This window comes from Lacerta agilis, chromosome 9, assembly GCF_009819535.1.
Source record: "Lacerta agilis isolate rLacAgi1 chromosome 9, rLacAgi1.pri, whole genome shotgun sequence".
In the NCBI taxonomy this organism is placed as follows: Eukaryota; Metazoa; Chordata; class Lepidosauria; order Squamata; family Lacertidae; genus Lacerta; species Lacerta agilis.
This window is the reverse complement of record NC_046320.1, coordinates 33,528,542-33,556,155: the sequence shown is the minus strand read 5'-3', so window position 1 is coordinate 33,556,155 and position 27,614 is coordinate 33,528,542. Positions and strand designations below refer to the sequence as shown.

General features: G+C 39.2%; 1 protein-coding gene across 8 annotated transcripts in view; it reads left to right on the top strand.

Annotated features, from left to right (window-relative positions):
* RAPGEF2 (Rap guanine nucleotide exchange factor 2) overlaps positions 1-27,614 on the top strand; it is a 155,706-nt gene that overhangs the window by 85,129 nt on the left and 42,963 nt on the right. Inside the window, exon 1 of one of the 8 annotated variants that reach the window (XM_033161138.1) lies at positions 13,528-13,658. The exons of 6 other annotated variants lie outside the window; for them this stretch is intronic. In XM_033161138.1, coding sequence (XP_033017029.1) covers positions 13,605-13,658 — 54 coding nt within the window. In that variant the 5' untranslated portion in view covers positions 13,528-13,604. Of the gene's footprint in view, positions 1-13,527; positions 13,659-14,188; positions 14,545-27,614 lie in introns of those variants that run through there. One more of the 8 variants, XM_033161137.1, reaches the window with a different exon arrangement.

The following is a 27,614-nucleotide window of genomic DNA, read 5'->3' as shown; positions in this document are numbered from 1 at the left end:
AACAGTGTGATATTTTGTTATGAACTAGCTAGTAAGAGTTAATTTTATGTCACAGAATTATGATTTTTGTTAGACTATTGTAAGTAAGCAGTGAAAAACATGCATAAAACATATAATTATTATGGTTATATTATCCTTCCGGTGCTTTATCTTGCATACAAATTTAAGGTAGTAATATCATAATCACTATAGCAGTGTTTTTCAACCTTTTTTGGGCAAGGGCACACTTGTTTTATGAAAAAAATCACGAGGCACACCACCATTAGAAAATGTTAAAAAATTTAACTCTGTGCCTATATTGACTATATATAAAGTAATTCTCTTGAAAAGGAATCAAATAAACACATTTTTTCCCACGGCACACCAGGCAACATCTCGCGGCACACTAGTGTGCCGCGGAACAGTGGTTGAAAAACACTGCACTATAGCATAGCTGTTTTTATTTTAAAGTGCAATCATGGTGTGTTTCTGTGAAATTATGACTGTAGTGGCCTCTGAGAATGTCAAATACACAACATCAGAAGGCATCTTACTGGAACGCTGGTTGATAAAAGGATACTGAATATAATATGTCTCTGTGTGTAATATATGTAGATGCTTTGATGTTTTCAACTCAACATAAATAGAAAAGCTGTCCCTGGCAGGAAAGCACAAGGTTCACTTTGGAGCTTCCTCAGCCCCACTCTTCTCTGCCTCATTTCTCCTTTCATGAATGTTGACACTTTACTACCTGAATTGTTGCTGTTATAGGTAGGTAGCCGTGTTGGTCTGCCATAGTGAAAACAAAATTAAAAAAAAATTCCTTCCAGTAGTAGCACCTTAGAGACCAACTAAGTTTGTTCTTGGTATGAGCTTTCATGTGCATGCACACTTCTTCAGATACACTGAAATGGAAGTCACCAGACCCTTAAATATAGTGAGGGAGTGGGGAGGGGTATTACTCAGAAGGGTGGTGGGAATGGGTGATCAGCTGATAGGTGTGGAAAACCTGTTGACAACTGCAATTTTTACAGGGTCTTACAGGGAAAGCAAGGGGTGAGATGGCTAAAGATACCTTTAACAAAATCGAAAATTCTTTCTAGTAGCACCTTAGAGACCAACTGAGTTTGTTCCTGGTATGAGCTTTCGTGTGCATGCACACTTCTTCAGATACACTGAAACAGAAGTCACCAGATCCTTAAATATAGTGAGGGATAACAAAGCTATCTTTAGCCATCTCACCACTTGCCTTTCCCTGCAAGACTAATTACAGCCGTAACAGGTTTTCCACACCTATCAGCTGATCACCCATTCCCACCACCCTTCTGAGCAATACCCCTCCCCACTCCCTCACTATATTTAAGGATCTGGTGACTTCTGTTTCAGTGTATCTGAAGAAGTGTGCATGCACACGAAAGCTCATACCAGGAACAAACTCAGTTGGTCTCTAAGGTGCTACTAGAAAGAATTTTCGATTTTGTTTTGACTATGGCAGACCAACACGGCTACCCACCTGTAACTGCAAAGATAGCTTTGTCATGTATAATGAGATAAGAATCCAATGTCTTTGTTCAGACCAGATTCCTCCATGGTTTTAAGTTTGGTGATTAGTTGCAATTCAGCCACTTCTCTTTCCAGTCTATTTCTGAAATTTCTTTGTATTAAGACAGCTACTTTGAGATCTTTTATGGAATGTCCTGGGAGATTGAAGTGTTCTCCTACTGGTTTCTCTGTCTTGTGATTCCTGATATCAGATTTATGTCCATTTATCCTTTGGTGTAGGGTTTGGCCTGTTTGTCCAATATAGAGAGCTGAAGGGCTCTGTTGGCATTTGATTGCATACACAATGTTGGAAGATGAGCAATTAAATAATCCTGAGATGGTATGTTTGATGTTGTTGGGGCCAGTAATGGTGTTGTGGCAGCAAAGTTGGCATCTGGGTTTTTTGCAGGCTCTGGTACCAATTTGCTGCAAGAACTTGCTGCAAGACAGACCCAAAAAAGAAAATAACAGAACACCACTAGTAATCATGCACACGAAAGCTCATACCAAGAACAAACTTAGTTGGTCTCTAAGGTGCTACTGGAAGGAATTTTTTTATTTTATTTTGTTTTGAATTGTTGCTGTTTATGAGCATTCTATACTATCACAGCAGTTGTCAATAGCTATTTTAACTCCATTTGCACACGTGGCAGTGAATCCAACACTGTTATGTAAGCATTAGGGGGTATGCATAGACTGCAACAGGGGTGGAAACCTCCCCTAACCCTCACAGGCCATATTTCACAGTTGTCACTGATGTCAGGTGATGAGCCTCTTTGAAGGCGCACTTGCACCTTCAAAGAGGGTTGCTACAGGAGAAATGATTTGTATTGAAACCACTGCTAAAATGCAGTCGTTGTCGTCATCTCCCCCCACCCCCCACCCCGTTCATATTCACAGAAGTTTCAGTGCAAACCACTTTCTGCTCCTGGGCCAAGGTGTGCTTCCACCATTCATCAGCTGATGGTTGGTAGAAGCATGCCTTGCTCCAGCTAAATAACAGGAGCTCACTTTAAGCACCTAGTTGTTCCTTTGATATACCATGTCAGTATCTGCATGGTTTGTCAGTAACAGCCTGGGCCACAATATTTTAAAAACAACCCAGCTCCAAATTCTGGGTAATAGAATCATAGAATGGTATAATTGTAGAGTTGGAAGGAACCCCCAGGGCCATCTAGTGCAGCCCCCTGCAATGCAGGAATCTCACTAGATTATACATGACAGAGTGCTATCCAACCTCTGCTTAAAAACATCCAAGGAAGGAGAGCCCACCACTTGTAGTGGGAGTCTGTTTCACCGTTGAACAGCGATTCCTGATGTTTAGTTGAAAGTTCTTCCTGATGTTTAGTTAGAATCTCCTTTCTTATAACTTGAATCTATTGGTTTAGGTCCTAGCCTCTGGAACAGGAAAAAATAAACTTGCTTATTGTTGTGACAGCCATTTAGATGTTTGAAGATGGCTCTCATGTCTCCTCTCAGTCCCCACTTTACCAGGCGAAACATACCTAACTCCCTCAACTGCTCCTCATAGGGCTTGGTTTGTATTTGTAATAGATATGTGTAAGGTGAATTTTTTTTTTTACTAGAAAGATAGATAATGCACCAGAGACCACTATCTTTTTATGTACTGTTCAGGAAAGGTAAAGATCAATATATAAGCTTGACTTCACACCATTAATACAATTCTGTAAATAAATAAAAAATTAAGAATAGTAGTTAAATACTGTATTACAGTTGTACCTTGGTTGTCGAATGGAATCCATTCGACTTCGAAAATGTTCGACAACCAAGGCGCGGTTTCCGATTGGCTTCAGGAGCTTCTTACACTCAATCGGAAGCCGCAGAAGCCGCGCAGGTCATTTGGCTTCCAAAGAACATTCGCAAACTGGTTGGCAGCATTCAGGAGCCCAAACAATCGAGTTGCAAGGCATTTGGGATCCAAGGTACGACTGTACTATGTTTGCAATCTATGTCTTGCTGTATATCTAAAAAAAAAAATAAAAAAATAAAAAATAAAAAAAATCCTTCCAGTAGCACCTTAGAGACCAACTAAGTTTGTTCTTGGTATGAGCTTTTGTGAAGAAGTGTGCATGCACACGAAAGCTCATACCAAGAACAAACTTAGTTGGTCTCTAAGGTGCTACTGGAAGGATTTTTTTATTTTTTATTTTGTTTTGACTATGGCAGACCAACATGGCTACCTACCTGTAACTGTATATCTAAAGTTAGTGGTTTAATACTTAATAGTAGCTTAACACTATTAATTTTATTGGTTTGTCATAGACTGCACTTTTTAATACTTTCAGTTGTAATATTTCATCCTAACATCTGAAATCCCATAGAGATTAGCAGCATCTGAGGGTAGAAGTCAAAAGTAGTTTTTATACTAGACAAAATAACCAGGTACTAAGCATTCCTAAAGTATAATGATTTAAGAACATTTAGGGCTTTGAATTTTTTGATGTATGTCAGGATGGATGGATTTATTTGCTGTAGTGGCATATTTAACTTCGTTTTGCTTACGTATATCCTAAATTTGTATTTTCACAAGGTGCTTGAGTGAGTATTCTTAACTCATAGCCAGTATTGTTTAATTTTTTTGTCATAGCAATGTGGCAAACATATGGATAACAACCTGAGATACTGTTACAGTTTCTGTTGCCATTGTGTGTGTGTGTGTGTGTGTGTGTGCGTGCACACACACGCGCAATTGAAAGAAGTGCACAGAAGTTCAAGGTACTGTGTGCTCTGTTTACCTAAGTTTCAGCTTCTGTCTGAGGATACCTTTCTGTCTCTATACATTACATCATCTTTGCTGCAAACGTGTGTGTCCACTGGGATTTGCTCTTCTTCCATTCCCCTTGGAAGAAGAGCTTGTATTGATGCCATAATTGGACCCATCTTTTGGTTGCTTTGGAAATTCACTGTAATAAGGGTGTTGTGTATCAAGCCATGCTGCATTTTAGGCAATTTAGGTGTCAGTAATATGCCTGCCAGTCTGCGTCCTGTTTCCAATTTGTGAAAATTGACAGCGCTGGGTTGCCTGCCCTGTAAGCTTATAAATCTGTTAAGAGAGTTACTGAGATATTCTTCAATAAGCAGTTTTTGTATCAGGTGGTATTCTTTCTGAATTACTGAAATGTGGAGTTGTGTCACATTTAATGCTAGTGTTAAATGTATGCTTATTCTTTAAGAGCAGATTGGGCAACCTTCCTTGAGAGAAATCCATTTAATAATAGAAAATTGAAACCTGTACATAAATTCAGTAGAAAATTGAATGACAGAGAATTCTTAAAAACTTGGATAAACATTGAATACTAAAACTTTTTTTCTTCACTGGTTTGCTACTAACTTTGCAATATTTTAATATTGTATATATGTTATGCTTGGGCATCTTAGGGTAGGTTTCCTGGAAGATTGTCTCCTGCATAGCCTACTCAAATCTTAAGCCTTGCTCTGGTTGCATGACATCTGATGGCTGTTGGATGGCTACCAGAGAAAGGGCTTTCTTGGCCGTGGTACCGTAGCTGAAATTAAAGTACTTTCCTGTCTTTTTGGATTATTTTCCTAAAAAATATAATGGGGGGCATCCATGCGATACAGGTGTCCCCTTCTCGGTGGCCTGAGTTTTGGGCTGTATGGGAGCTGCAGGGGGAAGGGGGGGAGAGCAAGGGTAAGTCTTGTCTCACCAGTGGAAGCCTGGTCCACTAGTGGGTGGCCACTATTGGATGTCATTCTCTATTTATAAATGTTTTGTTTGTAAGATACCCAATGAATATTTATTAAGGGTGGCTAACTAACTAACTAATCAATCAATCAATCAATCAGTCCTTGACTGTTCAAACTCCAAGTATCCTTATGCTTATGATTGTTATAAAAACAACAGCAAAACTCATTATTCTGATTAAAGCTGTGAACTGCTTACTTTAGACTGATCACATCAGTGTTGATGGCTGTGATTCTAAGGAGACTTGACTTAAACATGTCTGAAATAATTAGCTGCACATACTTAACTGGGACCATGGGCTTGGGTGCACAAGATTGCTACAAGCTCTCTAAACTCTCTTGGGCACCTGAGCAGAGCCCTAAGCAGGATTGCCCCTCCCCTCTACATTGACTGATGCAAAGGAAAAGCGATCCTGTTTGTGAGAGAGTTCCTTTCATTAATCCATAAATATGCATAAACAGCCATAAATATGCAAATTTAAAAATTCAGGGACACCACCTGTACTAGCCAGGATTGCTATAATGCTGTTGCTTTTGAAGAAAAAGAATAAGAGTTGGGATTTGATATCCCGTTTTATCACTACCCGGAGGAGTCTCAAAGCAGCTAACAATCTCCTTTTCCTTCCTCCCCCACAACAAACACTCTGTGAGGTGAGTGGGGCTGAGAGACTTCAAAGAAGTGTGACTAGCCCAAGGTCACCCAGCAGCTGCATGTGGAGGAGCGGAGACCCAAACCCGGTTCACTAGATTACGAGTCTACCACTCTTAACCACTACACCACACTGATTTGTAAGATATGTGAACACTTAAGTCTCCTTTTCTGAGGTATAATTAAAATAGATGTTAAAGTATTTTTGCAGCTTAAAATTTGTGTGTTTGCATATGACAGGCTTTTCTAGTTTAGTTATTAAATCCTGCTAACAAAACAGCTGGCATTAGCTGGAATGGCGCAAACACTTCCATAGTTTTCTAATGTTTCTGTTTTAAAGTAGCTATTTAAACAGGAGTCATGGATTAAAAATATTTAATACCTTTATACACACTGCTGCTCTTTTAAGCAGTAGGAAATGTAAATGGAATGTTTTTCTCTAAAAGCTAAGAACAGAATGTGCTATATGACTAACCAATCTGCAATTAAAGCAAGATTGGCAGGTGTCAACAGCAAACCCAGCTAAGGCACCAATGTGTCTGTGCTCAGTGCTTGGTGTATTAAAGATCTGGATTATGGATTCATCCACAGTAACAGCTCAACAGAATGGTATTTGTACAGATGGTCTGGAACATCAGCAAATGGGTTAACCATGCAGCATATATTGCTAATAGAGGTGGTGAAGATAGAATGTTAACAGGATCTAAGCCTAAACCTAGAGAATCTAAGAAAAATGCACTATAATGTTATTTGTAAAAGTAATATTTTAAAGTTAAATAGTGATAAATTAATAATAATAAGTCAGGGTAATTATATTTTCCTTTTTACAAAACTGAACATTTCAAGTGGTGTGGGAATACAGTAAACTAAAGAGCCATACTCGGGCATCCACATATGATTGCCTGCCTGCCTACGGTTGGCTTTAGTAGTGGATTGGCAACCATGATTCAGATCACATAGTTCTTAATTGCTGCCATGATTCAGATCACATAGTTCTTAACTGCAGCCACTCAGACCAAAGGGTAACGATGTGCTGAAACCTGCCCTTTTATTGTGCAATTTGAATAGTGTTACTACTCGATTTGAGTAGTGTTACTGTTGCTTGTTACTACTACAGCCTGGCAAAAATATTAGTTACAAAGAAAGTTACTAAGTAGATATTCATTCTGCTGCTGTAGGTGTCCCTGGATATTTTTGTCAACATGTTCATCTTCCAGGTTGGATATAGTATACTGGGAAGGCACTTTTTGTTGATTGCCATAGTTCATAGGGAGAGGTAGTGCCCTATTTAATCTCACTGAGATTGTGATGTATTGGTGTCATGGGTGTAGAAGTTGGCAGTACTTTATGGCAATGCAGTTGAGTTATTCAGTGCATTACAGATTGTAAGGGTGGCAATAGGTATAATGGATGGTTTTCATCACTTACTGGGTGTCCTTATTAAAGTATGCACTTGATGCTATTCTGAATCTTCTACCTCTTGTTTGTGTTTGAGACCACAAAGTAAGGTGTTCATAAACTCACTGCCATCATCACTAATGATGCCCAACCACCACCCTGTTTTCATCAATGTTGGATCTTGTACTTGACACTTAGTACTTGCCCACAATGACATCAGTGTGTAGTCAACCAGCAGAGGTGGGTGGCGATGTGATCTAAACTACTGAGTGTCTTGGGCTTGCCTGTTATAATGTTGGCAGTTTGAATCCATGCAATGGTGTGGGCTCCTGTTGCTCTGTCCCAGCTCCTGCCAACCTAGCAGTTCAAAAGCATATCAGCGTGAGGAAGTAAATAGGTACCACTGCGGCAGGAAGGTAAACGGTGTTTCTGTGTGCTTTGGTTTCTGTCACAGTGTTCCGTTGTACCAGAAGTGGTTTAGTCATGCTGGCCACATGACCCAGAAAGCTGTCTGTGGAGAAACACCAGCTCCCTCGGCCTGAAAACAGAGGTGAGCGCCGCACCCTCTGGTCGAATTCGACTGGACTTAACCGTACAAGAGCCCTTACCTTTACCATTTTACCAACCAGCAGTGGAACCCATGGAATATACTTGTATAGTTGCAGTCCAGTTTTTATAACTGCCCCAGATGAAATTTTTTCGCAAAATGATTGAGAAGCAAGGCTTTGGGTAGCAGAGGGGCTGTTGATATATTTTGCTGACAAATTAAACTGCTTGGATAATTGATTTAGCTAGGTTTCTAGTAGCACTTTTGTCTACTAAAAAAGAATGGGATTGCCATAATGATATGAAATAATGAAGGTAGTCAAAGAATGTCAGGTAGATGGGACTGCCAACTGTGGTGTTAAAAGGTAAATGAGTAGGATTCCCCCCTTTTTTGGCAGTTTGTGTTACAATGATTCTTTCTAAAAGATATTGGATATTGCAATGTGTGGTGCTATTATTTTCTGCCTGTTGTAGCAGTTGTAATGCATTGTGCTTAGAATGGTAGAATTGTAGAGTTAGAAGGGACCCCAAGGGTCATCCAGTATCCTGCAATGCAGAAATCTCAATTAAAGCATCAGTGACAGATGCTTAGATGCTGCATGGTTTTTATTTGTATTAGTATTGCTTCTTTTATTTCTTATATTGCATTTGTATTCTTACAATTTGAATTTTATGGAATGCAAACTACAATACAATACAAATGTAAATAAAAATAATAATATGAATGTTTAATGCAGACCTGCTGCGGACCACTATCCTGTGGCCTGTGGTCCACAAGCCACAGTTTGGAAACCCCTAATTTAGACTTAATTTTAGGAAGAACTTACTGACACCACAACCTATTTAACAATGAAAAAGGCTGCCTTGGAAGGCAGTGGACTCTTCTTCTTTACAGGTTTTTAAGCACGGCAAGTCTGGTTAGTACCGTATTTTTCGCTCCATAAGACACACTTTTTTTCTCCTAAAAAGTAAGGGGAAATGTCTGTGTGTCTTATGTCTGGAAACTGTAGAAATGGCTGTAGGACTAGAAGCTGCAGAACTGTGAGTTGAAACCCATAAAAACAGGGCTTTTCCTCTTTGAAAAAGAAGCTGCACCACTTTCAGCTGATCCTCAAAAAAGCAGGGCTTTTCCCTATGCAAAAGAAGCTGCACCACTTTCAGCTGGTCCTCAAAAAAACAGGGTTTCCCCCCTTTCCTCCTCTAAAAACTAGGTGCGTCTTATGTTCAGGTGTGTCTTATGGAGCGAAAAATACGGCAACTTATCAGGGATGCTGTGCTAGTAGATTTCCAGCATCAGCAAGTATTGGACTTGATTACCCTTTCAGACACCTTCAAGCTCTATGATGGAATTATGGTCACTATTTCTGAACTAATTCTTGGTCACTAATAAATAATTCCATTACTTCACACTCTGCTGACATCTAAATTTGCATGACAGTGATATCATGTCATTAGATAAGAGTAAATTCTGGGAATTGAAATGCAAGTGACATGACATCTTTGTCCATAGGGATTTCATTGTTAGTAAGTTCCGATGTATTTCTAATGAAAAACGTAGGTTTGATAGCAGAGTAATGGGTATATAGTGAGGTCTTTAAATTGTATCCCAAGGCTACCTAATTTTTCCAAGCCTGTGTTAAGTGTATGTTTGTATTGGTCAGTTGCTTACTACTATTCTAGACTTCGGCCTGTTTTCACAGCTCCAGAGTACAGACATTATATACAGCAGAGCAGCTTTTCGCAACCTTGTGCTCTGCAGATATTTTGAACTACAAATCTTATCAGCCTCAGTCAGTATGGCCAATTGGTTATGGAAGATGGGAATTTAGGACAAACAATTTGAGTGTTACCCAATGGGGGAGGTTGCTCTAAGGCAGGGGCCAGCAAACTTTTTCAGCAGGGGGCCGGTCCACTGTCCTTCAGACCTTGTCGGGGTACGGACTATATTTTGAAAAAAGAAGAATAACGAATTCCTATGCCCCCAAAATAACCCAGAGATGCATTTTCAATAAAAGCACACATTCTACTCATGTAAAAACACCAGGCAGGCCCCACAAATAACCCAGAGATGCATTTTAAATAAAAGGACACATTCTACTCATGTAAAAACATGCTGATTCCCGGACCGTCCGCGGGCTGGATTTAGAACGCGATTGGGCCGGATCCAGCCCCCAGGCCTTAGTTTGCCTACCCATGTTCTAAGGTATAGAACTGAAACTTGGGGTGGGAGGCTCATAGAACCTTCCCATGCCATGCATAGAATATACAGAATGAACCAGGTCCAACTGATTTTTAACATTTAAAGATTTCCCATTTATTTGTAATTTTCACTTGTTCTGCAACTAATTTTTTATCATCATTAATATATTAAGTTTTTTTCCTTTTGTGGCTTGAGATTCTATCAGTACTTAATGGAAATAAGCAGCTGCTTGACTTTTTGTAAAATAGCTATAAAATCATATTTTGTCTCCACTTTACTATATTCAGTAGAAATATTTAGTGTATCAATACAAAAGCTGATATAAAACGGGAAGACGTAAAAGTTGTTCTGAGGTAATATTGGATGCTGTTTCTATAGTTTTTAACTTTTAATGGTTGCTCGGACTGTAAAATGATGCATTTAACACAATGTGACTGACAAAGTTGGCTTCATAACATATTTCAGATTTTGTGTTTACCCTAAAAACATTGAAATAAATAACATAAAATTGGCCTCAAATTTGTAACATCAATGTAGGCTTCTGGGGCAAAAAACCTTTGGGATAAGTGTTAGGCTTGATAGTAGTTTGCCCTCAAAAATTCATCAAAATTGATGGAATTTTGTGCCTACAAGAGTAAGTTTATGCTGACAATGAGTTGGTAGTCAGTAAGTTTTAGGGTCATAGCAAAAGTTTCAATTAGATAGAGAATGATTTGGGTTCAGTTTGCCAAAAGAAGACAAAAGCCATAAAACCATTCAGGCAAATGTAGTTTTCTCATATAGCCTCAATTTTTCCCTGACTAGTAGGGTAGCTGGCCATAATTGACCTTGAAGGTTTTGTACATGGTGCGGGAAGGTGTGCAAGGGCTATGCATCTCTGCCATCTGTAAAAACGACAAGTTGTGAGTGGGACCTCAGTGACCCTAGTCCATACTTAGTGAGCCACTTAACCTTTGTGAAGGGAGACTGTATAGCCTTTGTGCTTAACTGCTGAGAAGCATTTCCTAATTTAAACCTAAACGTGCTTCTTTCAGTGACCTTGGTAAACATTTGTTTTCTCCACCTCTCTGTGGGTACCTTAGGGCATTTGAAAACAACTTCTGCTGGTTCCACATACCTCAGGCTGCTGCAACATGAGCCTAACAAATTTTTATTGCAGCTCAACAGTAGCCAGGTAGTTGTGGAATCAAGCCTTTGCACCTGCGGAGTCTTGTCATAAGTCGGGCTATCAGAACAAAATGTTAAGAAGGAAGGAGAAAAAGAGGATAACAAACCAGAATATGGGAACAGGAAAAAACCCCCAAACAAACAGAGAGCTTTTGTCTACAGGGCTGTGCCTTCCACTCCAGTGAGGAAGTAGTAAGAGCTTAGTGAGTCAGACGACTTGCTGCAGCTTGCCAGAAGAAAGCCCAGCAGCTGTGTGAGAGCTCTTCTAGATAGGTTCTATATTGCTCTGTGATTAGTATATCTGAGCTGTCTTCTTTTGACAGCCATAGCACATGGTGGGAGAAGCAATTGCCACACTTCCTCACACCCCACTTCTGCCTTTCCTAGTAGGTATCACTGCAGAAGGATGCTCAAGCCTTACCCACTATAAACTACTGCCCGTGGCACTTGTGACTTCAGAAAAGTTATTCACATCACCACCAGTGTCATGTGTCCACTAAAATCTAGAGACAGAAGTGTTCCGGGTATGGCAGCAAGAGGAAAAAATGCAATAAGAAAACCATTGTTGGAGAAGGTGCTTCCTAGATATTAAGAACCAAAGAGTCCAGAGTAGGGCGTTTCCTCATTTGCTTTCTTTTATATGTTTAAAGGGAAAAGATTTGCAGTCGGAATAAACAGTGATGGTGGGAGGGTGACAAACGTATCCACGTTTGTTCTTTGGCTACAGCTAAAAATAAATTTAAAGACCACTGCTTCAAATGAGTGCTATCAGCTCCCACAATACTGTAAAATGCTTTCAAAAATACTCTGGCACATGCATAAAGGCAGTTTTTCCATAGTTAAACCCTGCAGAAAAACCTACGGTCCCGTATTAGTCTTATTCTAGATTTCCTTTGTAAGGAAACAGATTTTAATGTGTGTTTTAAAAAACCCCAGGGCAGATATTTATGGTATACACAAGCCTAAAAATGAATGATCCAAAACTTTAAAATATGGTTTAGTGGCGGTGCTTGTTTTTATTTTTTAAAGAATTCTATGGCTTTATAAAAATAGACTTTTAGAGAATCACCTTTTGGTCTGCCAAGTGAGCTTTTAGCCTCTTTGACCTGCAGTCAGTACAGCAAAGCATTGCTGTGTGACAGATTAAATTAACCAACTGAGAATGCATGTGTCTGGTAGAAACAGCTGCAGCCTCTGTCTTTGGCACCTTTCTATATTGTTCTTAAATATATATTTAAAGTTCTTGTCATCTATTTGATTTTTGCTACAGTAGTAGCAGAAATGAGCATTCTTTCCCTGCCTTGTGTGTGCACATGGGCTTGAATACCAGGAATGCATTGTAAGTGTAAAAAGGTCAGATTTTGATGATAAAAAATTGATGGCAAAAAGTCTTTCTTATTTTTCTCAATGATGACTTGCATAAAAACATGTGGAAGTGTGTTGCTTGTAATGTAGCAGGGCTTTGTGTGTTTTTTTTGGCTGGGGTATGCCCTTCAGCTTAGTTCATGTGCCATAATGCTGTGGTGACAGAGCTAGTTTTACATGGGAGTGGCTAGGTTAATTTCTCCATTTTAAAAATGAAATACTACCTTCAAGAGACATGTTGTATCTGTACAAATTTGGAGCCTGCCTGCCTATTCCAGTGCTATATTCTGTGAACTGTACACCTCTTTTAATGGAAACTACATGTTTGACCTGTATGGCAAACTGCAGACTTTATTTAAGCAAATTTCAGCGGAGCATTGTGAAAATTCACAGCTATGCACCTCTCAGTTACCTAAGCCTGAACAGTATCATACCTGTGTGTCCATGAAAGCTTGTCAAGTATGCCATTATTAAGCAGTTGATAGAGATATTTACAGCTTTGCCGCAACATTATTTTTGGGTGGGGGAGGGTGGGGGGAGGAGGTGGCAGCAAACACCATTGCTTTATATTCACCTTGGTGAAAAATGATATTTAGTTCGGAGCCTGTTCAAGTAAGTCTTTCTCCTTATTCCCACCCTGTCTTCAGTAGTATTCATTGGAGCCAGCAATCAATGGATTCTTTCCCCTTTGGGATTTGCTTGACCTACAGAAGCTGACATAATACAGGCAAGCGCTTGTTACTCTATCTGAATTGTCCATCTGTACCTTAATGAGTGAAATAGTTAAGCAGCCGAGGGGGCAAGCCGCAAGGAATGTGTCTTCCATTTGAGTTGAATATTTCGATGTATAGGGGGAGAGGGAGGGAGGCAGAGAGAGATCCACTTACATCATTAGAACTGCATTGAGTGTGCCTGTGTGCAGGTTAAGAGACAGACTACAGTGTCTTTGCTTTCTGCAGGAAGCAGCAATGCCGTTTGTATCCTAAGAGGAATTTTTTATTTAGAAAAGGAAGCGTTCTTTCTACCCAGGAAATGGCTTTCCTTGTGCGTTGCTATGCCAACTGCCTGCAGCCATGGTCTTCCAAAGTAAGCACAATAACGTAATTATATTGGCGTATTACATTCAGACTCATGATTCTCTAGGTTTTTCTCTGTGCATGTGCCTTTGGTGTTTTTGTTTTTTTTTGTTTTTGTTTTTTCCCTTAGTGACTCTCTTGATGGTAGGCATAGTTTCCTTGAATGTGAGGGACAGGCATCATTAAATTAAATGTCCGTCAATGTCATGCCGCTTGGATTAATTGTGCGAACTTGGTTAGTTGAGTGGAACAGAGATCACTGGTCACCCTGTCAGCATCATTAGCAGCCAGAGGGGAGGTCCCTATTCACATGCTCTGCCCTGATTTTTTTATTTTTATTTAATGGGGGTGAGGGGCTCTCTATTACTGTGATTGCAAATTAAACAGGAGTATTAACAATGCTTGGCTGAATGCAGGAAGCTGGTTCCCGCACCCTTACTAATATAATACTGTATTAAGCTTTTTTGAGGGAGTCTGTGTGCAGTCAGCCATTTTAGCTTTTCTCTCCCCCCCCCCTCCTCTTTTTCCTCCCTTTCGCTCTCAGGGAATCCTGTCGTTCTTGTAGAAGAATGCTGGATATGTATGGTGTTGCCAGGCACTTTACATCCTTGCACGCTTAAGACTTTGAGTGTTATAAAAATGGAGACAATTGCTGCTGTTTGGATTGCTTTTCTGCACTACAAGTGTGAAAGATTTTGTGAACGGCACTTTGAGCTTTTGGCTTGGTTTCCCCCTTGGTTTTTGTTTGTTTAGTTTAATGCAGTAGAGGATGATTTGCTATCCATGAGAAATTGGTACATGATGTGTAAATTCAGTTCAGCATATGTTTGTTCATTATGAAACCTCTTGCAATCTCAGCTAACCATGGAGTTATGGGCCAGCAGGAGAAACACTCAGTAAGTATAGCAAATTCTGCTTATTTTGGGAACAGGCTTTCGTTAAATTTCATTTTAAATTGTAACTGCCTGTATACATGCTCATTTTACTTTAATTGTGGATATAATGGGGCTGTTAAATTGTAGTAGAAAAACAGATGTCTGCTGTGGTGTCAGTTGTGATTTAATACTTCGGTATTTCATGTTTTAAAATATGGAAGTTGCTTGCTTCTAAATAGAGAACTTTGAAATATTATACTTTCTATAGAGTATGCTTCAGCTAATTTCTGACTTGAAAAGAAATACAAAGTTAAGATTTCTTGAAGGCGTATAGTGATGTTGAATACTTCTGTAACCAATATTTTCCTGTATTTGCATGAAAGGTCTGTGTCATTTTGGTCTGGCATACCATGACCAACTTAAAAAGCAGTAATGTTTAATAAAATGGGAACAATTTAAAGGGAGCAAGCAATAAATGCTAGCCCTTTTAATTAATCCCATGAGCCAACTTACACCTCTGTCATGCTGTAATCCCATAGGAAGGTACTGTTCCTTGTTTATGAAAATAGCATTCATAGGCAGAATAGAAAATCTTTAGAAGTGTGGGCCTTGAATGCCAAGATTTCAGGCCATGATCTAGAGAGCTGTTAGGTGTACCCAGCTCGGCATCTGTCTTTTTTGTTTTTTATTTGAATGGCAGACCCCCCCCCCTTCCCTGCCCCACCCCCAATGCCGCATTGATCAAACTGCTTTGGAAATTCCCCTGAGTTTCTAAAGCAGTTTGCCATGATGTGCAGGAGGCTGCTGCTTGAGAAATAGAGGTCAAAAACCCCTTTGGGTGGTGCCAGTCTTCTTGCATGGCTGTCTGAATTGTGGCCTAGATTTGTTTTTTAAGTCTTACAAAACCATTAAAAATGTTAAACTGTATACTAACTCCTCAGGCATTACTATTACATAAATATTTATGGTTTACCAGTGAATTCTGTTTAAATTTTTGTTGTTATTGAGAAGTGTGCAAGTGTGGATTTTGCAAAATATTATTATTATTATTATCCACTCTATCATCCCAGGGTGGGTTGCAACAATTAAAACACAATGTTAAAAAGAGCTTAAAACAACTTGCAATCACAAAAATAAGGTGGGCCCTAAAATATACATCTCAGCCCCAGTACCAAGGTGTGCAGACATGCTTCACTCTTCAAACTACTTGCTTTTTCTTAATCCTCATGAAGTCACACTGGGACTTATATGAAGCAAGAAGTTTTTGACACATGTGAGAATGTGCATAACTGTGCATGAAATTTTCATACATGTGAGATGGAGACATACGTGAACATTAAAATTTGTGTGCGTGCATACAATATAATATTTAGGTCATGAATCAGGTGGTTGTTAACATTACAAAAGTAATATACAGTGACTTAAGAAGTGTAAAACAAACATTTAGAATAATTCAAGATCTTTGGTAATCATTCTCTGCCCTGAGTTGTCGTAAGACCATTCCACCCCAAACACAGCATATTAGTGTAGGGTTCAGTTATAGGTAGGTATCCGTGTTGGTCTGCTGTAGTTGAAACAAACAAACAAACAAAAATTTCTTCCAGTAGCACCTTAGAAACCAACTAAGTTTGTTCTTGGTATGAGCTTTCGTGTGCTTTTTGTTGTTGTTGTTTGTTTAGTCTAGGGTGAAAAACTTAATGAGTGGCATTCATTTGGTGCCCTTGCACTCACAGAAGGACTTTTAATTCAATTGATGCCTCCATTAATGGAAGAAGAGGGGAGGGGCTTTTTTGCCAGTATCTCATGCATCCCCCAGCTTGAGGGAGTTGAGGAACATTCCATAGCAAGGTAGAAAGTGATATGGAGGTCCATAAAGGGAATTGCAAATTGGTTCACATCACTTCATCTCCCTTTCAGTGAGTGGAGGTGCCACCTGTATCAAAAGCTTTTGCACGAGTGCATGGGCATCATTTGGATTCCACCTAATGAAATTATACAGTCCTCGGTAAACTGATGGAGGTGAGCTGGAGAAATGTCACGTTCTGGATTCTATCTATCTGTGAAATCAAATTTCAAGAACATGGCACCCTTGTTTTGGAACTTCTTCATGAATAAGCAGTTGCTAGATTCTAACTATTATTTTAGAAGTGTGAAAACATTTTTTATTTAGACATACATGTGTGTGATAATTGCTGCTGGTTCTGTTCAAGCAGCTGTTTAACTTCCTTTTTCTGAGTTGTATTGTTTTTATTGTGTTTAATAAACTGTTCTCTCTTTCATGGTATTATCTACTGTTGTCAACCACCAGCTTCTTGAAAACGGAAATAAATTGGAAATAAATACTATAAATCCAGCTGAGGAGCATTGATTCCCCCTGCCCTCATGTAAATTGGTTGCTGCAGGTTCATTTTTTGAGGAGGAGAACCAATAAGTGGAGGAGAACAGCTGTGGTTTGTTCTTGGTATGAGCTTTCGTGTGCATGCACACTTCTTCAGATACCATGCACACGAAAGCTCATACCAAGAACAAACTCAGTTGGTCTCTAAGGTGCTACCGGAAAGAATTTCCTATTTTGTTTCGACTATGGCAGACCAACACGGCTACCCACCTGTAACTGGAGCTGTGGTTTGGAATGAGATAAAGCACAAGCTTAGGTCCAGATGTAACACTAAGCCAAATCATGGTTTAGCTCCCAGGAGCATGGCAACAGCAAGACTAGGGAAGGACTGAGGCTGCATTTATTTTCTAAATATATACCAGCACAATTTCTCATTCAAACTTAGATATGGTCGAACAGGGACAGTAATGAAATGTTACATATCTATATCATATCTATCTATTAATCTATATCTATCTATCTATCTATCTATCTATCATCTATCTATCTTTAACTAAGTTTTAATCAGAGTAGTCTCAATGAAATAAATGGCCATGGGTAGGTTAGGTCCTATAAATTCAATAACCCTACTCTGCGTAAAACCTAGTTGAATAACACCAAGGTGTTTATTGACTGAATCTATATTAATAGCCATGCAACTTATTGAGCTGGAATTAGCAATGCTACTATTTCTTGATTTTCTAAATGCCCTATTTCATCTTCCATAATATTTGTAAATTGCTACTCCAGGTTGAGAATTTAAACTCTGGCCTTGTCAGATTTTTGGAATCTCAATAGAGTCTGTGTCATATATGCCCAAATACAGTCGGCTTAATTTTCCAATTTAGCAAATGAGTAAACTATTCTGCAATTAATTTTATCTCCTTAACCTTAGCCCAGTTCGCTAGTGGATGACTCAGGTCCTGCAATCCTGTAAACATGTCTGCAGTTGTTAGTGGCTTTTTCCCTGATTGATTGATTGATTGATTGATTAGTAGTAACACCCTTCAAGTTAGTTGCTAAACAGTTTGTTTTTCTGAGGGGAGGGGTAAGAACTTCTTTAAAGGAAACTAGTAAAACACCCTTAAATGGTCTACTAGCACTGAATTAACACATTCCCCCTTCCATTATTTGTGACATACATGACACTCATTCAAATAAGAATTTTGTCCTATTGTAGTTTGGAAGGTAATATGGATATTAAGCTGCTCTCAGGCACCCAAATATTAGTGGCACTACTTTTGCCATGTAAAAGCAGCATGCTCATGGGCCTTTCCTGCAGGTGTTTGGATGCAAAGAGAGAGAGAGAGAGAAGCTTGGTGACACAGCTCTTTGGAGTTTTTTGTTTGTTTAGCAAATTGTTTAGCTCTGTTTTGAACAGAGGTGGAGAAACTTTTTCATTCTGAGGGCCACATTCTTTTCTGGACAAACTTCATCTCAGAGGAGGATAAAGACATGGGCAACACTGGGCAGAGCAATACATGCAAATTTTAACCTTTTACAGTAGGCACATGCACATGTGCGCGCGCACACACAATCTTCCATCCAGAGAAGTAAGAGGCATTATCAGAATTCAAGGACACATTCCTCAAGGAGCTGTGGAGAGAGTTTGGCTCTTGGGCCATAGGTTCTCCACCCTGATTTAAAACAAACTGGCCAAGTTAAACTGTCTCAAAGCAACTTTGCAATGATTGTGCCACTTGGTTTATTCATAACGCCAACAGAAAAAAAGAGATGGGTGGCACCTAAGGGACAAGAAGCTTCCCGTCCCACCAAAGAGGAATCTCTGAAGACCCGGAACAATGCTGAAAGCAAAATAATATAGTATTCCCTATCATTTCAGCATGTCAGCCTCTTCAGGAGCCAGCAGATCTTATTCCACACTGCAGTTCACTTAGAATGCATTGTTTTATGCATGTTGTTCCAGGGGTGATGAGCTGAAATCCATTGGACATAGTATACTGTAAAATAAAATTATTTTGCCTTCCGCAACCTTTTGAGGTTTCACCCTTTTTAGTCTTACATAATGCTGTATCTTTTATGTACTAATGCTTGTGCAAGTTTGCTTCAGTAAATTTGCATTATATTGTCTTGGGAATACAACACTAAGCTATTGTATGTTAGTGAGCTGAAGTAATCTGCATTGATGTAAAATGTTGGTGGGTTTTTTAGGCATGCAAAATTGTGAACATGTTCATTTACGTGGCAGAGGGAATGGGACTCCCCCCACCCCAAAGAACAAATACTGGAAGTTCAGGCCAGAGTGAGGTGACTGCCTCAGGTGGCAGGTGATGGGAGGCAGAGAGAAACAGTGCATGTTGAAGGATAGAGCAATGTGTGCCTCACAGCCTTCCTGCAATTCCCTAAGTGAGTCTGTTGCCTTCAGGTGCTTTGTCCTGTTGCCAGTGTTGATGTCAGTAGGACAGTGCACCTGAAGGCAACAGACTCACTTAGGGAATTGTAGGAAGGCTGTTAGCCAATCCATTTACTCATCTCTTCTGTCCCCCCACTACCAAAATACACTCTCACATACTTCTAATTTATTGATTTGGCAGTGAGAAAGGCATGCTATCTCTTCCCAATGGCCACTATGCTTTTTGTCTTGGAGCTTGCAGAGTATTAGGTGGACAGAAAGCATGGAGAGAGGGACAGACCTAATTCCCCTTTCCATGTACTGCTGCTACCACTGGATCTTGGGGGTGAGGTGCAGACAGGAAGGATGTGTTGGTAGTAAGGGGGGCAGGTGGGTAGGTGGTGCACAAACTTACATTTGGTTTTTTTTTTAGCACAGATTTTAATTGAACTGGGAAAGAATATGTAGGCTTGAAGAACTATCATCTCTTTCTGAGCCCAAACATGGAGAAGTTCATTGGGATTTCTACTCTTAACATCATTCCTTATAAATGGCGGGTCTTCAGACCTCCTCATACATTGTGTTTGAACTCTGGTGTGCTTCTGAAATAGTTTGTTGTAGGTAGGTTGAGGCATCTGTTTAGAAAGTCGAAAGCTTCATTGACCCAGCTAGTCACAGTGTCCTCAGTTGTGGCCAAAACTGCTAAATAAATAAATTTATGCAGCACTGATGCAACTGTGGGGTCATTCTGGGTGGCTATCTGCTCTCTGCTCTTCAGGTTAGGTTTCCACAGGATGGCTGCTTCTTTCAGATTCAGCTGCTGTTGAGTGTAGTTTCATGGAACACTTCTCTTAGCTTACTCATTTAGTTCACAGCCACACTAGTAAGTTCAGGGGCAACTATGATCCAAACTACTTTCAGCATATAATTTTATTGCAGTCGTCTGCATACATTTATGGCTAGCTCATTAAAGATGACCCAGAAGCTTTGATTAGTTCAGAGCTCAGCTGGTTTAATTCTGATGGGTACAGACATAGAATTTAATATTCCATCTACGTTGAGTTGTCAATGACTCAGTTGACTGAGCTAGTCAAGAGACCTCACAATAAAACTTATGCATCTATTGACATGCAAATACAGGTGTATTGTATGTTATGGAAAGTAAGGTCACATTATTATATATTACCTCATATCTTCATTTCTCTCGACAGGAATTTAGCTACAGATCCTGTAATACTCTTATTTGTATCAGAGGGAAGAGAAATGTAATGTGCAGACAATCTTCAAAGTTACAAAATGGTATCTATAAAAGTTACAAAACAACAAGTCATGGATGAATGTTTCTATTTCTTCTGAGGCAGAACGACATCACTTATAAGAGTAGGGTGTTATCCTAAATCTCCTCTCCATAAGAGCTGAAGGTATCACACTGAAGCATGCAGGATAGGAATGCCCTCCTGTATTTTGTTATGCTTAAGTTCTGTGGATATTTTGTCTGAGAATTAACAGATGTATTGGAAATGCCAAATACCAAAGCTGAACAAGTCATCTTGACTATCGAAAGGTTTTGGAAGCCTATTTATTTAATAAAAGATCTAGCCTGGAGCTGTGACAGAGAAACTGTAACACAAATTTTGTTACTTAGCAACTTCATCTATGTACTTGCAAACTGGTCTACATGAACTGAAGATAGGTAGCTGTGTGAGATAACAGGGGGCATTAGCACTGAATTTTTGACTCGGTAGCAGGGGTAAGAAACCTCAGGTTTGTGGGCCTACATGGGCCTGCTAGGTCTTCCCATTTAGCCTATGAAGACACTTCAGCCAAGACACAACTACCTGCCCTGCATCTGATGTTAAATATGGCATCAGATTGTGGTGCATGTAAATACATGGTTCATCTGAAGGCATCTCTGTTCAGGGAAGTTTTTAGTGTTCGACCTTGTATTTTTTTTCTTACTGTTTTTTGTTGGGAGCCGCCCAGAGTGACTGGGGCAACCCAGTCAGATGGGCAGCATGTAAGTAAGTAAGTAAATATTATTATTATTATTAGAAAGTGTTTGCATGCAACACCAATCAGCAACACAGCTTTGTGCAGAGTGCTGTGCACAGTGGTTTGCATGACGAAGAAGAAGAAGAAGAAGAAGAAGAAGAAGAAGAAGAAGAGGAGGAGGAGTTTGGATTTGATATCCCGCTTTATCACTACCCGAAGGAGTCTCAAAGCGGCTAACATTCTCTTTTCCCTTCCTCCCCCACAACAAACACTCTGTGAGGTGAGTGGGGCTGAGAGACTTCAAAGAAGTGTGACTAGCCCAAGGTCACCCAGCAGCTGCATGTGGAGGAGCGGAGACGTGAACCCGGTTCACCAGATTACGAGTCTACCGCTCTTAACCACTACACCACACTGGCTCTTGACTGGCTCTTGACAATCATCTGTGTTGGATCTTGCTAAGTGTTTTGCAAGGGGGTTCACAAGACCCAGCAATCAGCTGATCATTGGTGTCCATGCGGGCAAAAAGAGTTACCCAACATCATTGTGATAGCTCGGGACTGACAGATAGGAAGTCCCCATTCACCTTTGCAACTTGGTCCCTGAAGGGTGGGGGAAATAATGATCTGACCTTCTAGTCAGATCTAATCTCTGCCTCTTCACTCTAGAATTCAACCCTCATCTCTAAGCTCAGGATTGCTGAGGATGAAACATAGTTGGGGACACCAAACATAGCCTTTAAGAGCCTTGAACAAACTTTTTCAACACTTGAATTCCGTATAAGAGTTGGGCTAGCAATTTGGTAGTTAACACTTGTCCTGCTGAAGAATATATAACACATCCCTGTAGTGCACAAAAATGTTGAATCGCAACCATGCATTATGTCCTTGGTACTCTAATTCTGAACCCAACTTAATATGCTATATTTACCTTAAAAAGTCTTAACTGGTTTGGGCTAAATACTTGAAGGAACATCTCTTCCCATACCAGTAAAGTCATGTCTTAATTTTAGATTACCTTTGCCTGTTTAGGCTTTAATTGTTGTTGTTGTTGCATTATTGTCCTTTATATTTATTTGTTGGTTTACAATTGCATCTATATATTTCTGAATTAGCTTTTATTTGCTCTTCTCTACACTATCCTGATGGATAAAAATGGATGAAAGAAAATAAGCTTTGCAACATTTCAACATGCTTTTGCTGATTGGGAACTTTTGCTGATTCTCAGTAGTCTTGTGAGCTGTGCTCGAAACGCCCATTGTTCTAGGTGCATCTTGCAACAGGGAATTTCATTAGCGCAAGCAGTTTCTGAGCTCTGAGCGCAGTACTGCGCTTAAGATTTCAGATTAAAATTGCAGAGTAGAAGGAAAGGAGGACCTTTTTCTGCCTCCCCACTTCCAGCTACTCTCTGAAGACTGGAGAAGACACCCTTTTAAGAATATTAGGGGGTGGGCAGGTGAAGGCCTAGACCATGTGAAAAATTAATATTTTAGCTGCAGTTCATTCATTTTCAGCTTTGTATTCTTGTTATAAAAAACTGCCTAGACATTCCGTTGTTGTGCCCATAACCTAGGTTTAAGGTTTCATTTAGCTTTTAGCTTTCATATCTAGTTGTTGTGGGGGAGGAGGGGAAAGGAGATTGCTAGCCGCTTTGCGACTCCTTAGGGTAGTGATAAAGTGGGATATCAAATCCAAACTCCTCCTCTTCTTCATCTTCCTCCTCCTCCTCTATCTCAGTTTCTAACACTGCATGTGAGATGTTAGTATCTCAGATGATGATAAATTTAAAAACAGCACCATACTTTTACAAAGAAACATTCTCCCCAACTCCCTCCACTTGCTGTCTGTTCAACTTTGCTTCATGTGTTTTCACTCAGCTGAAACCCACAGGATCCTGGCTCACAGCCATGGATGGGTAACTGAACTTTATTCCAAAATGCTAATATGTGAGAAATTCTGTTTCACAACTAGATGGGCTGGAATAAGTCAAAAGGAGAACAAATCGTCAATTAAGAAAGGAAATAAACTCTTACGGATTGCTTTGTTAAAGCTATTTTAATGTTGTTCTTATACAATTCTTAGTATATTTTATTTTTGCAGTACTACATTGTTTTTATGTTCCTATGCTGTGATTCAAGTTCAGAGTACCATTATTTCCCATATAAAGATAATAATATGCTTTGAAAGAAGCATTGGACACCAATAAGCTGACTGATTCATTTTAGTTCTAGTCTTGAGTCTGTGGTCTTTATTACTGGTTATGTTTAATCCCCATTGAACTGAGTTGCTAATGAGCAAATTTTGACCCCTGGTTAAAGGACCCAATTAACTTTGGTGTGTTGGCCAAGAATTGGCTGATAAACACTAGTGTTTATGGGATCTCCAGATTAACAACAGATGGCCATCAGAGGTACTGTAGCTTTCATCTTGGTAGGATCCAGGTGACCTGTGGAGCCAGTAATGTATTTATTTACCTGTTCACACAGACTGTTGAGGCTGGGCTGCAATAGCGTGCTTGGATGCCCTGCCTACAGTGCAAGAATTAAAAGAGGCTAGAGAGGCCCTTTCCTATTTCTATCCACTGTTAGATTGTTGCAATCTAAATTTAGAAACTTTTTAAGGATAAGAAATACAGGTATGTTTTGAATTTAAAATGCAGAGCTATTTATTGATAAATAAATTTATTTCAAAGTGAGATTTACAAAATAAGTTATTTGTTGCAATTTTAGGGTGGTATTGAACTAAGTTTTATTCAGATGAAACCCATTGAAATTAATGAACATAACTTAAGTTAGGTCCATTAACTTCAATGGGTTTACTCTGAGTAAAACTTGGTTGAATGCCACCCTTAGCTTTCCCTTGTAGTTGCTCATTATTTATTTAATATTTTAATTGTTTAATTTAATACCTCTGTAGATTGCATAGAATAACTCAATGGGATACCAGTTGGAGCTTTTTAATGTCTTTCCACTGTCCACCAGCTTCGGCCAGGAACTCCCTTTCTACCTCATTTTTCAAACATCACCTGTCACTTTTTAGAATGCTATGATACCTGCTATGATACCTGCTCATGTAGTCTCTTTCTCTTTGTAAAGGCATTGGAGGATCTCAAAAAAGCTCTGTTGAAATGTGGTTCATAATATTTATCTTTATGTTTCCCACTGTAAAATATGACTTTATAATACCTGGCCAATAAGGAATTTTTTTTTACAATAATACATAGAGACAATTGCTTGATCTCAGGATTCCAGGGAGATGATTAATTGGAAGCCAGTGAATAATAAATCACCCCACCTTCAAAAAACTGTAAAGCTCACAAGAAACAGATACACAAACTCAGATACAATAATCCAGCACAGAGGTTGGGAGCTGCTTAACTCCATTTGATTGTAGCTGAACATGTGCACTTGAATATAAGAACTCCTCTAATACTCTAGAAGTAGATGATAGGAGAATTCTATGGTTCCTATGGTTTCTATGTTTGCTTAGCATCTTATATGTTAAAAGGTTAATAGGTTCCATTTAGCATAGGAAATTGGTTGGTATGAAGCAAGTGGTGGTGAGTGCCAGTGATGCGTACAATGACAAGAATGAAGGTCTTTTTAGCCAGTGAGGGCAAGACCCAAAATTAGCCATTTTATTTGACATCCATAGCCTGACCATGCTATTTACTTTACATGGGTTTTGGTCCTCTTTTGGAAGCTTGGAACAACTTAAATGTGGCTTCCTGTCATTTTCCAGCCTAGCATCAATCAAACCATACCTGTTTAGTGTCAAAGCAGCTATAGCAACAAGTACTCCTTGATTATTCATTGGGCAGTTTAGAAGATTGTTCTGTAAAGTTGGAGTAAGTACAGGAAAAGTTTTGGTCCCTGCTATCTTATTTCACATAGGGCACCAACAATTTATACTAATGCTGTTGTTGTAATACTGTACTTTGTATTTGAAATCATTTTTTATTCTAATACATACCTCTTTTTTGAGACTAAATCACCATCTGGATTTGTTGTCTTAAGTTGCCTATTTCCAGATATATTATGAATCTTGAATGTGTGTGTGTGTGTGTGTGTGTGTGTGTGCGCACACACACACACACACACACACACACACCTGACTTGTAACTTGGTTTTTCCATGATCCATGAAGTTGTTGTTGGAAATTACACTTATTTCTGTAATATATGAACAAATACTATGAAATAATGCTTAGTATGTAAATGAGCAGTTTAGTTGGTGTGTCCACTGATCTTTATGGGTAGCATATTTCCCCACAGTTTGTTCGTAGAGCAGATGTGGAAGGGTATATATGTGAAATTATAGTAACTACTCCATGCTGTCTAAAACTATACAAACATAAAGCATTAATTAGTTACATTCCAGAGTAAACTGTCTGTTAGATTTAACACTATGTTGGGCATGTCCTTGTGCATCATGTCTATAAATGAAATCAATAGAAATCAGTTCATTATTCTGTAATTAGGTATATTGACTGCTGCCCTGTAAATCACTGAACCATACAACTAATATTTCCTGCAATGTTTCACTTGGTTAGGAAAGAAAATGAATTGCCTTGAAATAAGAAGTGTGTAAGACAAATAACTGCAAACCTTGTTTTTAACCTAGATCTTATTGTTCAACTGGCCGTGTTCAATTATTCCAGAAATTAATAGGGAAGTATTATGTGGTTATTTTGGTCACATGTGCTTAGGTTTCCTTACAGGCTGATTATAGTTAGGACAGGAGTAACTAATGTGGTATCCTCATATGTTGTTTTTATGAAGTCAGAGAGCTGACATCATGCTGGTATCATTGAAGGAAATTCCAAACATACAGTGCAGCAAGGAGAGGAGGTTGCCAGGAGATCTTTGGATGTTGGTGGAGCTTGAGAGAATATCATGGGGAGGGATGTATTGGAATATTAGAAATGTGAGATATAGGCGGTAAGGCTATGGAGGGAACTTGAAGGTAAGGATAGACAGAATGCCAGTGTAGCTATTAGAGGGGAAAACATTTTGGTAGCAAGAGTGCTGAATGTGTGTTGGCATTTCTGTGTGAACAACTTTGAGAGAGGTCACTGTGTTGGTCTATAGGAGCAGAAAGAAAAAAGAGGCTGTAAAACCAATAAAGACCAGTATGCTTTTTATGACAGTATACCGGTACTTTTGTGGTCTGCAGTCCACTTCAATTGATACATGACTTTGTTGATTTCACTAATAAGAGATAACCCCCAGCCTTTGTATATATTTGAATGTGGTAATATTGTTTCCTGAGTAAAGAGGTATTGGATAACACTCCCTCACACCTGGAAGAACAAGAAAATATATATTATGATATATGTTTGAATTACAGTATTGTTATAATAACCTTGTGCCTAATGTTGCTTACTGTAATACATTGTGCAAAGCCTTTGTATTATTACTTGGTCTGTAATTTTATTTCATTTCCTCTTTCCCTCTCTTTTAAAATCTGCCCCTCCCTCATTTTTGCATTTCTAGTTGTATTCTTGTGAGGAAGTAATTTGTTCAAAATAAATTATAGAAGATTTTTTTTAAAAAACAGATGCATGAAATGTTAACCATCACTTGTCAGGATTTATAGGTAAAGGTAAAGGGACCCCTGACCATTAGGTCCAGTCGTGTCCGACTCTGGAGTTGCGGCACTCATCACGCATTACAGGATTAATAGGGCCACAGTATTGACACTATGTTAAGGGTGAGCCAGCTATATTGAATTCTGCCATTATAATGATAATTTTTGGGGGGAGGGGAGACAGTACAGTTAGAAAATAGTTCAATAGATTGATTTGAAACTTGGCATCATAGGAAAGGTAAGCTTGAGGGTGGTTCATTCCAATTTGGGGATAGAAAGGATAAGAAACTTCTGATTTTGTTAACCACTTGACTTGTGATGCTCAAAAGTTGGCAAGAGATGTGAGTTTTTCTTCTACAGACTTTGCTGGGGTTGTTCAGGGGAAAATATATCTCCGTACTGTGACTTTGGGGAAATAGTTTGTTGTGTTAGGTCAAGAGGAATGTCTAGTAAGTGTCATTATTACTCATGAGTTGCATAAAATATTTGTATTTTTTGTTTAAAATGCATTTTTATGGCTAATGTTAGGCAACAGGAATTCAGAAGGGTGTCCCTTCACATGCTCATTACTAAACTGTTTTGAGAGAACCCTGGGAGTTTAATAGATTGCTGAGTGAGAGTAACAGGCAAAGAGATTTTGTTGGGAAATGGGTGTGTGTGAAGTACGTTTGTTAATTTTATTTATTCGGTTTATATCCCAGCTTTACACCAGTGATCTCAAGGAGGCATACATGGTTTTCTCCCTCACCATGTTATCCTCACAATACAAAGGATTTTAGTCAAGA